This window comes from Rhincodon typus, chromosome 17 (genome assembly GCF_021869965.1).
Source record: "Rhincodon typus isolate 14 chromosome 17, sRhiTyp1.1, whole genome shotgun sequence".
NCBI classification, from domain to species: domain Eukaryota; kingdom Metazoa; phylum Chordata; class Chondrichthyes; order Orectolobiformes; family Rhincodontidae; genus Rhincodon; species Rhincodon typus.
In genome coordinates this window covers 2,764,709-2,781,303 of record NC_063348.1, presented here as the reverse complement: position 1 = coordinate 2,781,303, position 16,595 = coordinate 2,764,709, and the positions used below count along the sequence as shown (strand labels likewise).

General features: G+C 41.7%; 1 protein-coding gene across 1 annotated transcript in view; it reads left to right on the top strand.

Annotated features, from left to right (window-relative positions):
* The window catches only part of LOC109935051 (mucin-6-like), a 95,581-nt gene extending 82,554 nt beyond the window's left edge, over positions 1-13,027 (top strand). Inside the window, exons 13-15 of the mRNA XM_048607278.1 lie at positions 8,669-8,754; positions 9,198-9,260; positions 12,914-13,027. Of these exons, the coding sequence (XP_048463235.1) occupies positions 8,669-8,754; positions 9,198-9,260; positions 12,914-13,027 (263 nt within the window). The remainder of the gene's footprint in view (positions 1-8,668; positions 8,755-9,197; positions 9,261-12,913) is intronic.
* The last annotated feature ends 3,568 nt before the right edge of the window (positions 13,028-16,595 follow it).

Below are 16,595 nucleotides of genomic sequence, written 5' to 3'. Positions count from 1 at the left end.
CTAATTAATTTAACAACCCTGCTTTGGCACTGGTTTATGAGGCCAATGTTGATTGTAATAATATTACAACATAATCTCATGACTGAGTATTTCTAGTGTGATAATATCACAGTACCATTGCAGATCTGAGTGTTACTTTTCTACTATCCCAGCACCATCATAGGTCAGACATAGTAGGAACTGCAGATGCTGGAGAATCCGAGACAACAAGGTGCAGGGCTGGATGAACACAGCAGGCCAAGCAGCATCATAGGAGCAGAAAGGCTGACGTTTCGGGCCTAGATTGTTTTTAGTGTGATATCACAGTATTAATCCAAGGTCTGAGTGTTCCTAATGTTATAGCACAGGTTATTATAAATCAGAAGTTAAGATTTCTGCTCCTGGGTCAGGTTGCAGAATCAGGACATGTGCTTGTTTCACAAACACGACTCAGAAAGTAGGTGGCCTACCATCTGTAATCTTCATTCTGGATTGGTGGAAATCCCTGGGAGTCAGTGGTGCCAAACTCAAATCAAGAATGAAGGATGTCCAAGTACAGAGATAGGCTGGGCAGAAGCCCTTCCTCCGTGCATTCGACTGCATTGAAGTTACAGAAAAAACAATAAAACATAAAATAGTACACCCCCACCAATCATTTGCACCCCTCATTCTCTCCAATTTCCCCATGAAACCTCGCACACTGTGCACACTCCCATGGCCCCTCACACCTTACATAACAATTTGTGAACCTGTACCCAACCCCCATGGCCCTTTATAGTCACATGCCAGCTTAGTGCCAATTCATACCATGCACTCCAACACACCACCCATGAAAACACACACCACTGGCAGACCTCTTAATTCATAGAGCAATTAACTAAAATAAGATTCTAAATATGTATTTCAGTCTATATTATGGCAGAAGATAGAAAGCGATGGTGGAGGGTTGCTTTTCGGACTGGAGGTCTGTCATCAGCAATGTTCAGCAGGGATCGGTTCTATGTCCTCTTTTGTTTATCATTTATATAAACGATTTGGATAAGAATATAGAAGGCATGGTTAGTAAGTTTGTGATGATGCCAAAATTGGTGGCATAGTAGACAGTGAAGGAGGTTTTCTAAGATTACCAAGAATCTTGATCAAATGGGTTAATGGGCTGAAAAATGGCAGATGGATAAATGTGAGGTATTGCATTTTGGTACAATAAATAAGGATACAATTAAAGATAGGGTCTTGGCTAGTGTTGTAGAACACAGGGACCTAACAGTTGAGGTACATGAAGTTTGCATCACATATAGACCGGGTGGTTAAAAAGGCAGACAAACAGGATGGTTGGAAGAGCACGGGAAGTCAGGCAGCATCTGGAGGAAAGGAGCAGATAATGTTTTGGGTATTACCCTTCTTCAGGTTTGTCTACCATAGTTAAAAAGGTGTTTGGCATGCTTACCTTCATTTCTAAGTCCTTTGAGTATAGAAGTTGGGATGTCATGTTGAGGTTATACAGGACATTGGTAAGGCCACTTCTGGAATACTGTGTCCTGTTCTGATCACTCAGTTATAGGAAGGGTATTATTAAGCTGGAGAGGGTTCAGAAGAGATTTACCAGGATGTTGCCAAGTATAGAAGATATGAGTTATAATGAAAGACTGGATAGATGGGCCTGTTTTCACTGGAGCGTAGGAGGTTGCGAGGCAACCTGATAGAAGTTTATAAAATAATGAAAGATGTAGATAAAGTTACTGGTAGTTGTCTTTTCCCTAGGATCAGGGATTTCAAGATTAGGGGCCGTATTTTAAGGTGAGAGGAGAGAGATTTAAAAAAGACATGAAAGGCAAATTTTTCACATAGAGGGTGGCTCGCGTGTGGAATGAACTGACTGAGGAAGTGGTGGATGTGGATATAATTACAATGTTTAAAAGATTTTGGATGGGTACATGAATAGGAAAGGTTTGGAGGGATATGGGCTAGGAACACGCAGGTGAGACTAGTTTAGTGTGGGATTATGTTCAGTACAGACTGGTTAGACCAAAGGGTCTGTTTCTATGCTGTATGGCTCTATGACCCTACAAATCATTTTTAAAAAATTACTACATTTATTCAACTACATAATGCCTTGTAACAACAAAAAAAAACCTAATCCTATCGCATAAACCCTTACGTAAAGAAGTTTTGGAATTCATGCTCTGATTTCAAAGAGCCTGTAGTTACCTAGAATAGTGGAATCGCAGACACCCCACTATATAATGAGATGTTGCAAAATCAGTCATCCAGCACTAATCAAGTCATGGAAGCCTTCACACTTATGCCAACAGACAGAATGAAATGGAAAGCCATGAATTCTTGAACACCCCAAACATAGTATTTTTCAAGGTATTTAAAGGATGGGATATTTAAATGCCCTGATTGCTCCTTTTTACAGATTTCCTTAACACTTTTGACAGCTACTTTTGACATTTCCTCCACGATTTTGACAGTTCCTCTAAGATTCACACTTTCAATAATTTTATGTACATTTTTCCTCATATATACACCTGCCTTTAATAATCCCAAAAGGCATATTGCCTTCCTACAGCACAATTCCACCCCTGCCCCCACCACCACCCGAAAGGTGATTGAGGTGATCTAGGACAACTTCTAAAGAGGTATCTTACCTTTCTAAAGCATACCCTGGCTTTCCAACCAATTCCATGAAGTCAGTCCTGCTCTTAGCAAGTCAAATCTTTGAACCTCATGTGCTACACATCCAGGTCACTGAAATTAGGTCAATTTGTATTTCTGCCTCTTCCACCATTTTTGCCATAGTGATCACTTGTGACATGGCAGAAATCCAGGCCAGAGTTTCAGTCTGATATCATTGTACTAATACAAGATTGAACGGGCCTGCATTTGAGAATATCACAGTATCATTGCAAGGTTCAAGTGTTCTTATTATGATAATAATCCATTGGGTTTGCATGTTCTTTATCCATAACCAGGAGACATAGATTTTTAAGGTAAGAAATAGAAAGCTAAGAGGAGAATCGAGGTAAATGTTTTTCACCCAGAGTCTGGAACTCACTGTTTGAAAGGGTGGTTGAGTCAAAAACTCTTGTAACAATAAAGCAATACTTAACATATGTACTTGCATTGTGTCCACATAGCCTCCAGCACTCTGGGCCAAGAGCTGGAAAGTGAGATTAGTGTAGTCAGATCTTTATTGACCAACACTGCAACTACAGGCTAAATAACCTTCTTCTATGCTGTTAATGTCCATGAGGTTTAAGTGTGAAAATATCAGAAAATCATTAAATGGCCTGAGTGACTATTGTGAACTGTCTCTCTTCAGCCTCTCAATCTCTTGACTTCAACATTAAACAAAAAAGCCAGAGAACTGTGGGTGCTGGAAATAAGAAAGGAAAGCAGAAATTGCTGGAAAAACTCAGCAGCAGGCTGGACCCAAAATTCTAATTCTGCTTTCTCTCTACAGATGATGCCACACCTGCTGAGTTTATCCAGCAATTTCTGTTTTTGTTGCACTTTGACATAATTGACCACACTATCCTCTTCTAGTAATTCGCCACCATCTCCAAAGTATGACAAACATCACTCATCAGATTCCATTCAATCTACTCACACAACCCAAAGAACCAACTCCTATGGTTTCTGTTTCTACTCTTGCACCTTTTTACCTCTGATGTCCATCAAGGATATAACATTGATTCTTCCGACTTATCATTGGTTTGCTGCCCGTAGGTGACATCATCCATAAAACACAGCTTCAGTTTCCACATGTACGCTGATGATACACAGCTTATCAGACTTATCAGACTGCTTGTTCAATATCTAGCACAGAAAGAGCAGATACCTTCTCCAGGATGACCAAGCCATCATTTTCAGTCCTCACCACAAACCTCATTCCTTAGCAACTGATTCTATCTCTCTCTTTGGCAATTGTCTGCAGCTGAACTAGAGCAGCCACAGGCTCAGAGCCAAATCTGATTCCAAGATTAGCCTTCAACCATATATCCATTTCACTACAATGGCCAACTACTCTCAGCTCTGTATTGTTGCTTAACTCTGCTCTGGCCTCAGCTCATCTGCTGCTGAAAATGTCATTAAAGTGTAGGAGCATACTTAGAACATAGAACAGTACAGCACAGTACAGGCCCTTCGGCCCACGATGTTGTGCTGAACCTTTACCCTAGTCCTAAGGTCTATCTAACCTCCACTCCTACCTTACACTATCATCCATATGCCTATCTAATAGCCACTTAAATGCCCCTAATGAGGCCGACTCCACTACCCTCTCCGGCAATGCATTCCACGCCCCTACCACTCTCTGAGTAAAGAACCTACCTCAGACATCTCCCCTATATCTACCTCCACTCACTTTAAAACTATGCCCCCTCGTAATAGCTACCTTCATCCCAGGAAAAGGTCTCTAGCTGTCTACTCTATCTATACCTCTGATCATTTTGCACACCTCTATCAAGTCACCTCTCATCCTTCGTCATTCTAAAGAGAAAAGCCCTAGCTGTCTCAACCTTTCCTCATAAGACCTTCCCTCCATTCCAGGCAACATCCTGGTAAATCTCCTGTGCACCTTTTCCAACACTTCCACATCTTTCCTGTAATGAGGTGACCAGAACTGGACACAATACTCCAGATGTGGCCGAACCAGGCTTTTGTACAGCTTAAGAGGGAAATCAGAAGAGCAAAAAGAGGGTATGAGATGGATCTGGCAGATAAGGTTAAAGATAATCCCAATAGGTTCTATAGCTATATTAAGAGTAAAAGGGTGGCTAGGGAGAGAATAAGTCCCTTTAACAATCAGCATGGCCATTTATGTGTGGAGCCATATGAAATGGGGGAGATTTTTAATGAATATTTCTCTTCAGTGTTTACTGAGGCGAAAATCATGGATGCTAAGGAAATAAGGGAAACAAATGGGGATGTTTTAGACCGCATACATATTGCCAGAGAGGAGGTGTTTGCAGCCTTAGATCACATTGACGTAGATATATCACCTGGGCCTGACAAATTTCGTCCTCGGATGTTGTGCGAGGTTAGGGAAGAAATTGCAGAAGCTCTTGCAGAGATTTTTGCTTCATCTTTACCTACTGGTGAAGTTCAGGAAGACTGGAGGGTAGCAAAGACAAGCCAAGGAACTATGGGCCAGTGAGCCTGACATCGCGGTAGGCAAGTTATTAGAGAGGATACTGAGGGACAGGATCAACCAACATTTGGATAGTCAAGGTCTGATTAGGGATAGTCAGCATGGATTTGTGCATGGGAAGTCATGTCTGATAAATCTTTCTGAGTTTTTCGAAGAGGTAACCAAGAGAATAGATAGGGTAGGGTGGTGGATGTTGTCTGTATGGACTTTAGTAAGGCCTTTGACAAGGTCCTGCACAGCAGGCTAGTCATGAAGGTTAGGTTGCATGGAATCCAGGGAGAGCTAGCTAATTGGATTCAAAACTGGCTGGATAGTAAGAAGCAGAGGGTGATGGTTGAAGATTGTTTCTTGGACTGGAGACCTGTGACTAGTGGTGTGCCACAAAGTTCGGTGCCGGGACCTTCGTTATTTATTAATTACATAAATGATCTGGATGTGAATGTATAAGGCATGATTAGTAAGTTGCGGATTGTATAAAATTAGAAGGTATTGTTGATTGAGAGGAATGTTATCAAAAATTACAGAGGGATCTTGATCAGATGAGGAAGTGGGCTGAGCATTGGCAAATGCAATTCAATACAGATAAGTGTGAGGTGTTGCTTTTTGGAAAGTCAAACCAAGATAGGACTTCTACAGTTGATGGCGAGGTCCTGAGGAGTATTGTGGAAGAGAGGGACCTATTAGTACAAGTACATAGTTCATTGAAAGTGGCGTCACAGATTGACAGGGTGGTGAAGTAGGCATTTGGCATGCTGGCCTTCATCGGTCGAGGCATTGAGTATAGGAGTTGGGACGTTATGTTACAGTTGTATAAGTCGTTGGTGGGGCTGCACTTGGAGTATTGTGCACATGTTTTGGTCATCCTGTTCTAGGAAAGACATAGTTAAACTGGAAATTGTGCAAAGAAGATTTACAAGGATGTTGCCAAGGTCAGTATGCCTGAGTTATAGCGAGAGGTTGGCAGGATAGGACTTTATTCCTTGGAACGTAGGAGATTGAGGGGTGACCTTATTGAGGTGTATAAAATCATGAGAGGCAAAGATAGGATGATTGCATATAGTCTTTTTCCCAAGGATGGGGAATTGAAAACTAGAGGGCATAGGTTTAAGGTGAGAGAAGGAAGATTTTAGAAGGACCTGAGGGGTAACTTCTTCATGCAGACAGTGTTGCATCTATAGAATGGGCTGCCAGAGAAAGTGATTGAGGTACAGCAGCAACATTTAAAAAACGTTTGGATAGGTACATAGATGGGAAGGATTTAGAGGGATATGGACCAAATACAGGCAGTTGGAACTAGCTGAGTGGGCACCATGGTAAGCATGGACCAGTTTGGGCTGAAGGGCCTGTTTCTATGCTGTATTACTCTATGACTCTTTGATTCTAATTCCTTTGACACAACTCGGCATATCTATACTAGTGCCATCTTCCATGGTCTCCCATCTTTCATCTCACATAAACTTGCATACATCCAAAGCACAACTGCCTGACTTACACCAAGTCTTGTTCACCCATTATCTTTGTACCTGTAGACCTATTTGGAGGAGACAATAGTGTAATGGTAATGTCATTGAGCCAGCACTCCAGAACTCCAGTCTAATACTTTGGGGAACATGGATTCAAATCCCACCGTGATAGCTGGTGGAATTTAAGTTCCATTAATGAATATGGAGTTGAGAGGACTTTTATGGTATATCAGTAATGTCCCTGCCTCTGAGTCAGGAGGTCTGAGTTCAAGAGGTATGTGATAACATTTCTGAACAGATTGCTTAGATAATGTCTCAATCTGAAGTGGAAAGCTGATGTCAGTAGTGGTAAACATGAAACTGTTGTCAATCATTGTCAAACCAAACCCATTTGTTTTAACTAGTATGGCTTATGAGTGAGATAGCAAGAACTGCAGATGCTGGAGTCAGAGTCAACACAGTGTGGAGCTGGAGGAACACAGCAGGTCACACAGCATCAGCGGAACAGGAAAGTCGATGTTTCGGGTCAGGACCCTTCATGTTGAAGGGTGCCAACTCAAAACGTCAACTTTCTTGTTCCTCCAATGCTACCTGACCTGCTGTGTTCCTTCAGCTCCATACTGTGTTGACTTTAGCTCATGCGTGACTCCAAACCACAGCAACCTGGTTGATTCTGAACTGCCTTCTGAAATGGTCTTGTAATCCATTCAGTTTAAGGGCAGTTAGGGATGGGAAACAAATGTTGACCTTGCCAGTGATGCCCATATACCAGCAAAGAATGATAAAAGATATTGTTTCCAGCTGACAATGTTCAATTTCTTATCTTTGTTTTCAAATCTTCCTCTGGACTTATGGTTAGATGAGTTATCAGAGTTAACAAGCTTTCAAAATCTTTGCACTCCTCCAATTCTGGATTCTGGCATAAATTTGCAACAAACTCCCATGGAACATCTTGGGACATTTTTATTATATCAAAGATACTACAGAAAGTCAGGGTCTGGTATTGATCTATATGTTTTTAATGCACTAATATCACACCACTGTACAGCTAGAGGTTTTCTGTAGTGATGGTGAAGAGGTCAGCCAGCTGGACCTCATAAAATATGAGCTCCCTTATTGGGGCTGTTAATCTGGTCCAGTGAGAGAGCCTTGGCTAATAGATAAAAAGAGGAGAGTCAGAGATTCTGACACTCCAGATACTGACTCTGACGAGGCAGTGCCAGAGTCAACGACTTTCCATGTGTAAATAAAGGGTGACTTGATGACGTGATACCAGTCTCTGTGGAGTTATTTCAATTCTCATTGTAATAATACCATTGCATATTATAGGTCAAGTGTTCTAAGTGTGATAATATCATAACATCGTTACAGGTCTGAATGATCTTAACATGATAATGTCATAAAACCATTACTGGTAGAATTACATAAGAACATAAGAAAATAAGAACTAGGAGCAGGAGTAGGCCGTCTGGCCCTTCGAGCCAGCTCCACCATTCAATAAGATCATGGCTGATCTTTTCATGGACTCAGATCCACTTACCCACGTTCTCACCGTATCCCTTAATTCCTTTATTGTTCAAAAAAAATCTACCTTTTTTTTAAAAGCGTTTACTGAAGTAGCGTCAACTACTTCACTGGGCAAGGAATTCCATAGATTAACAACCCTCTGGGTGAAGAAATTCCTTCTCAATTCAGTCCTAAATCTGCTCCCTCTAATCTTGAGGCTATGCCCTCTTGTCCTAGCTTCACCTGCCAGTGGAAATATCCTCTCTACTTCTATCTTATCTATTCCCTTCATAATTTTATATGTTTCTATAAGATCCCCCCTCAATCTTCTGAATTCCAGTGATATAATCCCAATCTACTCAGTCTCTCCTCATAAGCCAACCCCCTCAATTCCGGAATCAACCTAGTGAACCTCCTTTGCACCCCCTCCAGTGCCAATACATCCTTTCTCAAGTAAGGAGACCAAAACTGCACACAGTACTCCAGGTGTGGCCTCACCAGCACCTTGTACAGCTTGTACAAGTCCGCTTTTTCTTTTTTTGATAATATCCTTGCTTGATTACAGGTCTGAACATTAACATACACATCAATAATCTTGACTTCAGGTTTCTAACTACTGTTCAACTGTGCATTATTTGTGTCTCGCTGCAGGTGAACATGGTTGTGGTTCTTTTACAAATTTGTCTTTGATAACTTCTGATACCTTTCATGACCAGCATATTGTACCATCATTATATTTAAAACTCAAGAAATAATCTTAATTTCTTCCTTTTCTATTGAAAAGCTTATGTGTCCCCTTCAACTAGTTTTCCTCCACTAATTTTGGGTATTTAACAGAGCAGTTTTAACACATTGATTAAGTTGAACCTCCATATTTCAGTAATAAGTAAGATACAGTCAACTCTTTGCTTGGTTTGTTAAGGTTCATGTCAGCATAGAAATTAATGAATTGATGATGCCAGGAAAAAGTTTAAATCGTGTTGCACGTACATCTGTGTGAACAGATAATTTTATCTATTATATTGTATATTTAAATAGGTAAATATTTCTCAGTACTCTGTGCCTCAGGTTGTATTGAATCTTTATATTGATAGGTTGCTACAGATGTGCAACGAATGAGTATTATGATGACAACTTGCAATCATGCGTATCCTGTGGTAAGTAATTGTATTTTACATTAAAGTATTCTAATATGCTAGTTCTGTCATTGAGTATATTTAAACTGTGTGTGTCTGAATGATACAGATTAGGAAGGCCAAAATCTGATCAGCTAAATCCAATCCAGTTCAGGTGGTTTAAGAGTGCTACAGTGATTTCTGCTGTTCTGGGTGAGTAAACATAAATTGGTGAGGATTAGGATCCTGATCATGATCAATTTTTCCTGTTGAAAAAGAGTGGATTTTACAAAATGAAAATCTGAAGAAGGGTCCCAACCCAAAACGTCAGCTTTCCTGCTCTTCTGATGCTGCCTGGCCTGCTGTGTTCCTCCTGACTTCCCACCTTCTGCCACCTTGAATAACTATAGTTTACTCCCACTCTCTGCTTTCACACTTAAAGTTGGCTGCCAGTCCATTCTGCTAGTTGGCCGTTGTATCCATTCATTAGTCTATTACCTGTACCTAGTTGTCCTTGAGAAGATGGTGCTGAGTACCCTTCTTAAACTGCTGTAGTCCACATGCTGTAGGTTGACCCACAATGCCGTTAGGGAGGAAATTCCAGGATTTTGACCTTGTGACAGAGAATGAATGGTGATATATTTCCAAGTCAGGATGGTGAGTGGCTTGCAGGTGGTGATGTTCGTATGTATCTGCTGCCCTGGTCCTTCTAGGTGGAAGTGGTTGTGCATTTGGAAGGTGCTGTCTAAGGATTTTTGGTGAATTTCTGCAATATATCTTGTAGATAGTACACATTGCTGCTACTACTAAGGGTCTGTGGGGGAGGGAGTGGATGTTTGTGGATGTGGTGCCAGTTAAGCAGGCCGCTTTGTCCTGGATGCTATTAAGCTTCTTCAATGTTGTTGGAGTTGCATTCATCCAGGCAAGTGGGGAGTATTCCATCACACTCCTGAATTTTGCCTTGTAGATGGTGGATAGGCTTTAGGGAGTCAGTACTCACTGCAGTATTCCTAGCTTTTATACCTGCAATGTAGCCACTGTATTTATGTGAGGAGTCCAGTTGAGTTTCTGGTCAATGGTAATCCTAAGAATGTTGATATGGGGGATTCAATGATAGCTACACCATTGAATGTCAAGCGGCAGTGATTAGATTGTCTGTATTGGAGATGGTCATTGTTTGGCATTTGTGTGTGGCACAATTATTACTTGCCACTTGTCAGCCCAAGGACGGATATTGATCAGATCTTGTTGCATTTGCACATGACTGCTTCAGTATCTGAAGTGTTGTTCTGAACATAGCGCAGTCATCCCTACTTCTGACGTCATGATGAAGGATAGTGATCAATTCACAATCGGCTGAGTGCAGCTTGAAGTCAGGGGCTGTCACTCTCACCTCACCTCTGGAATTCAGCTCTTTTGTCCTTGTTTAAATCAAGGCTGTGATGAGGTCAGGAGCTGACGGCCCTGGTGTAACCCGGACTGTGCTTCACTGAGTAGGTTATTGCTAAGCAGGTGCTGCTGGATAGCATTGTTGATGACACCTTCCATAAATTTACTGATTTTCAAGGCTAGATTTTTGGGGCTATAAATCGGTTAACTCTGTCCATCACTTGCTGCTGTTTGGCGCACAAGTTGTCCTGGTTTGTAGCTTCAGCAGGTTAACATAGATGAGAAAAATAATGTAGAAAAAATTAAAAATAAACAAAGGAAGGATTATCATCAGGTTAGGTCTGTTACCATAGAGTAGTAATATCTGGGTTACTCCCAGTTCCAGGGAGACCCAGGGAGATATTGAGGAAAGAGATCAGTCTGAGACTGGTGCAGTTGGGAAAAGGAGCAAGTCAAACTGTCAGGGCAGGCAGTAACATAGCAGAGAACGAGGTAGGACTGATAAATTAAACTGCATTTATTTCAATGCAAGAGGCCTAATAGCTAAGGCAGATGAACTCAGGGCATGGTTGGGAATATGGGACTGGTATATCATAGCAATTACAGGGTCGTGGCTCAGGGATGGACAGGACTGGCAACTTAATGTTCCAGATGCTATAGGAAGGATAGAAACGGGGTCAAGAGAGGAGGAGGAGTGGCATTTTTGATTAGGGATAACATTACGGCTGCACTTAAGGAAGATATTCCTGGGAATACATCCAGGAAAGTTATTTGGTGGAACTGAGAAATAAGAAAGGGATGATCACCTTATTGGGATTGTACTGTGGGCCCCCCAATAATCAGTGGGAAATTGAGACACAAATTTGTAAGGAGATCTCAGTTACCTGTAAGAATATAAGGTCATTATGGTAGGGGGTTTTAACTTTCCAAACATAGACTGGGATTGCCATAGTGTTAGGGACTTGAATGGGAAGGAATTTGTTAAGTGCATACAAGAACATTTTCTGATTTAGTATGCAGATGTACCTACTAGAGAAGGAGCAAAACTTGACCTACTCTTACAAAATAAGGCAGGGCAGGTGACTGAGTTGTCAGTGGGGGACCACTTCAGGGCTAGTGACCATAATTCTATTATATTTAAGATAGTGATGGTAAAGGATAGACCAGATCTAAAAGGTAAAGTTCTAAATTTGAGGAAGACCAAAGTTGATTGTGAGAGGATGTTCACAGGTAACGGGATGGGTGGAAAATGGGAAGCCTTCAAAAATGAGAAAATGAGAGTCCAGAGACAGTATGTTCCCGTTAGGGTGAAAGAGAAGGCTGGTAGGTGTAGGGAATGCTGGATAACTAGAGAAAGTAAGGTTTTGGTCGAGAATAAGAAGACTGTAATGAGGTCAGGAGCTGAGTAGCCCTGGTGGAATCCAAACTGGGCGTCACTGAGCAGGTTATTGCTGAGCAGATGCTGTTGGATAGTACTGTTAATGACACCTTCCATTACTTTACTGATGATTGAGAGTAGACTGACGGGGCGGTAATTGGCCACGTTGGATTTGTCCTGCTTTTTGTGTAAGGACATACTTGGGCAATTTTTCACATTGTCGGGTAGATATCAGTGTCGTAAATGTACTAAAGCAGCTTGGCTAGGGGAGCGGCAAGTTCTGGAGCACAAGTCTCCAGTACTATTGCCGGAATGTTGTCAGGGCTTGTAACCTTTGCAGTATCCAGTGTCTCCAACCGTTTCTTGATATCACGGGGAATAAATCGAATTGGCTGAAGGCTGGTATCTGAAATGCTGGGGACCACTAGAGGATTAACAGATTTGGTGGGAGATAAGGGGGCCTGCAGTTGGGTATAACTGGAGACCCCCAAGCCCAGCACGGCAGAGAAGGAAGAGAGAGAGGAGAAAAAGAATGTGAATGATACCAGCTCTCTGATACCAGCATTGCGATACCAGCAACGTGCCCGAATTCCAACACGGTGTGCGCTCTGAGGTGGGCTCCGTGATGAGAGTTTGAGAGTCCGAGCGAGAAGCAGGCCCCGCTCACGAAGGAAAGCAGCCCTCACAACCACTGAATACCAGCAGCTAACCACAAACCTCTACTCGATGTCCAGAGGCAACAAAAGGCATCTAGAGACACAAGACACTGACTGGGACAAAGCCAGCAACATCTACCACCATCCACGACAACAACCCGCTCACAAGGCCCACCAGAAAAAAAAGAAAACCCAAGCTACCACCGGTCTGGTCCCACATGTCTAACTGCATCAGCGGACACCACTAGACTGACTGTAACTGGTACTTGCAGCCCTTCGCGGACTCGCAGCTACAGCAAGAGACTACGGACAAGAGCCAGTCAAAATCATGTTTTCACACCAGGGGTGAGCCTCAGGTCATCGAGACTCTAACCCAGCTTGGCTAGTCTTAGATAGGGGAAGGTGGGGTTCAGGAGGGCTAACAATGTAGGGCACCCCTCAGGAAGGGAAGTGGATTAGGACTCCGGGTCAGCAGGTACTCTCTCTCACTCACTCCCCCTTGTTAGCATACGTAACAGCCACCCACTATATCTATTTATCTACTGTATCACTCGGCTGTAAGGCGTAACTGGGGGTCAAGTTAACTGGGAGACAGGTCTCAGTCAAAGACCGTTTTTTTTTGATATTCACTTTCTTGTTTTCTGTAAATATATTAAATTTGCTTGTTTGTTCAATAAAATCTGTTTCTTTGCCTCTGAAACATCTGCCTTCTGTGCTTTCCATCACATCACATTCCATACATAAGCCCAGTGTCAGAACCAGGGAGCTGGTGAACAGTAAACCACGTAGCACTCCCTACACCTGCTGAGCTTTTCCAGCAACGTCTGTTTTTATTTCTGATTTACAGTATCCACAGTTTGTTGGGTTTTTGTTTTGTACTCTAGAACTCTGTGGGAACCTAGGGAAGTCATTGCTGGGCCCTTTATTGAGATATTTGTATCATCAGTAACTACAGGAAAGGTGCCAGAAGACTGGAGATTAGCTAACATGATGTTATTATTTAATAAAGGTGGTAAGGAAGAGCCAGGGAACTTACACCGGTGAGCCTTATATCAGTGGTGGGCAAAAACAGAAGTTGCTGGAAAAGCTCAGCAGGTCTGGCAGCATCTGTGAAGAAAAAAATCAGAGTTAACATTTCAGGTCCGGAACTGTGTTCTGAGGAAGGGTCACCAGACCCAAAACGTTCACTCTGATTTTTTCTTCACAGGTGCTGCCAGACCTGCTCAGCTGTTCCAGCAACTTCTGTTTTTGTTCCTGATTTACAGCATCCACAGTTCTTTCAGTTTTTATCAGTAGTGGGCAAGTTGTTAGAGGGAATCCTGAGGGACAGGATTTACGTGTATTTGGAAGGTAGGGATTTAATAGGGATAGTCAACATGGCTTTGTGCACGGGAAATCATGTCTCATGAACTTAATTGAATTTTTTGAAGAAGTAACAACGAGGATTGATGAGGGCAGAGCAGTGGATGTGATCTGTATGGACTTCAGTTCAACAAGGTTCCTCATTCCTCCTGTATGGAATGAGCTGCCAGAGGAAATGGTGGATGCTCGTAAAATTATAACAATTAAAAGGCATCTGGAGGATAACTGAATAGGAAGTGTTTAGGGGGATGTGGACCAAATGCTGGCAAATGGAACTAGATTAGTTTAGGATATCTGGTCAGCATGGATGAGTTGGGCTGAAGGGTCTGTTTCCATGCTATACAGCTCTATGACAGCCAACAATCACTTCAAAATCATGCAGACAAAACTCTGGTAATCAATAAAGGTATCGTCCCCACCTCGTTCCCACTTTAAATTCCTTCCAACATGCATTAGTACATGCAGTGGAAGACCAGAGGAAATTAAAAAGTAATGAGAAGCAAATTCGCCTCTTAAGAAAGAAAGACTTAAATTAAAATCACCTTTATCTTCTGCATCAAGAAGATCTGAAGACTGAGTACGTTTGGTGAAACAGTGCTGAATTGATGAAAATAAAATCTTTCAGATATAATTTAAAACCATGACCTATTTAGGTGAATGCTTTTGGTTACATGTGATTGTTCAATGCAGCGTGTTGGGGAAGTTGTCTTGACATCCTGACCAACATTCCTCCCTCGTCCAGAATACAAAAGCAAAGACTAGTCTTCCAATTCTTTCGCTGTTCCTGCTCTATCAATATAATTTCAGCAAAAAGTGAAGTGGCAACCCTGTTCATACTTGCATTTCCAGTAGAGAAGTTGAAGCACCTCAGGAAATTCTCAGCCTCATGGATCGTTATTTCTGTTGATTACATGTTCACCATGTTCATCTGCATAAAATTTCATGTGAATAGTTTTGATACATTTTGGAGAGAAATAGTGATACAATGTAAATGCAAATCTTTGTTACCAAATAGTACATCTTTTTAAATTTAAAAAAAAACTTTAGATACTACATAAATGTGTTTTATAATTAGTTGTATTGTCCCACTCTTCCAACATTTCCTGCAGATGCAGATCACTCTTGAACGTATATGACCCAAAATGGTAAGTGTATTGAATTCTTGCAGCTTCCAGTTCCTTCTATTAGATCTCTGTACCTGTTAAGAAGATTCTGGTTTTCTAATATCCGTTTCTAGGTATTCTTCTTTGTTTCTAATTTATTTACTTTTTCATGCAGAGGGTGGTGCGTGTATGGAATGAGCTGCCAGAGGAAGTGGTGGAGGCTGATACAATTACAACATTTAAAAGGCATCTGGATGGGTATATGAATAGGAAAGGTTTAGAGGGATATGGGCCAAATGCTGGCAAATGGTATAAGATTTATCTAGGATATCTGGTCAGCAAGAACAAGTTGGACCATAGGGTCTGTTTCCATGTTGTACATCACTATGACTCTCTGACCCTACCAGAATAATTCACTATTTTTTTGGGTAGAAGTTGTGCAGGTGGGGATTGGGGAAGTGGGGGCAGTTCTTAGGAGGTTCCACAGTATGTGGGGTCACTAGAATCCGTAACGTTGTCAAATGTATGGTCCTGGCCATTTCATTGCCAGGGCTTCTTTATATTTGAAGTAGGTTAATCCCAATTGGCAGCAGCAACCCACTCAGCCTATATTTGTGACCTGAGCAATTAATGGTCTGAGAGGTGGTGAAAAGGAAAGTGGCTGGGACTGAGGGCTTGAAGGATATGATGACATGACTGATTACTGCATTTCAGAAAATGAGCAATATGGAAAAATAATAATAAATAAAGTGGGTGATTGGGGTATATGGTGTGGAGATAAATAAACGGGGCTATGGGATTGATAGTTATAGCTGATAAATAGGGTTAAGATTTTGAAAAATAGTGAGAAGGCTAAACAATGGTGTTAAAGAATTAAGGAACCTCGTAGAAGTTAAAAAGGTCAGGGTAAATCTGCAGAGGAACTACCAACATCCTTGGCGTAATCTTCTATTACTGACTGTGCTAAGCTCCAGGTTCCCAGTCTAAGTTGACAGCCTGTGTTGACAAGTGTATGTTCATGGCATGCGGAAGTTGCTGCCAGAGCAAGCATTTATTGCGCATCCACAATTGTCCAACAAAATGGTGGTAAGCAATCTTTTTGAACCTCTTCATTTTTAGTGCTTCAAGTTGGTAGTTCCAGGATATTCAGCTAATGACACTGAAAAAAAAATGTATTCCTAAATCAGGATAGTATGTGACTTAGAACCTTGGCAGATTGCCAAAGTACAAACTTGGTAATAATACACACCACTAGCATTGTGAGCCAATAGTGAAGGAATTAAATCTTTAAAATGGTGAATAGAGTGCTAGGTATGCTTAGTCCTAGGTGCTCTTGAGCCTTTAAAGTGTTGTTGGAGCTGCAGTCATCCAGGAACGCATTGAGCATTCCATCACATTCCTTATTCCTAAAAGATGGTCAACAAATTTTCAGGATTTGAAAACTGAGTTGCCCGATGCAGAATTCCAATCCTCTGATTAGTAATTGTAT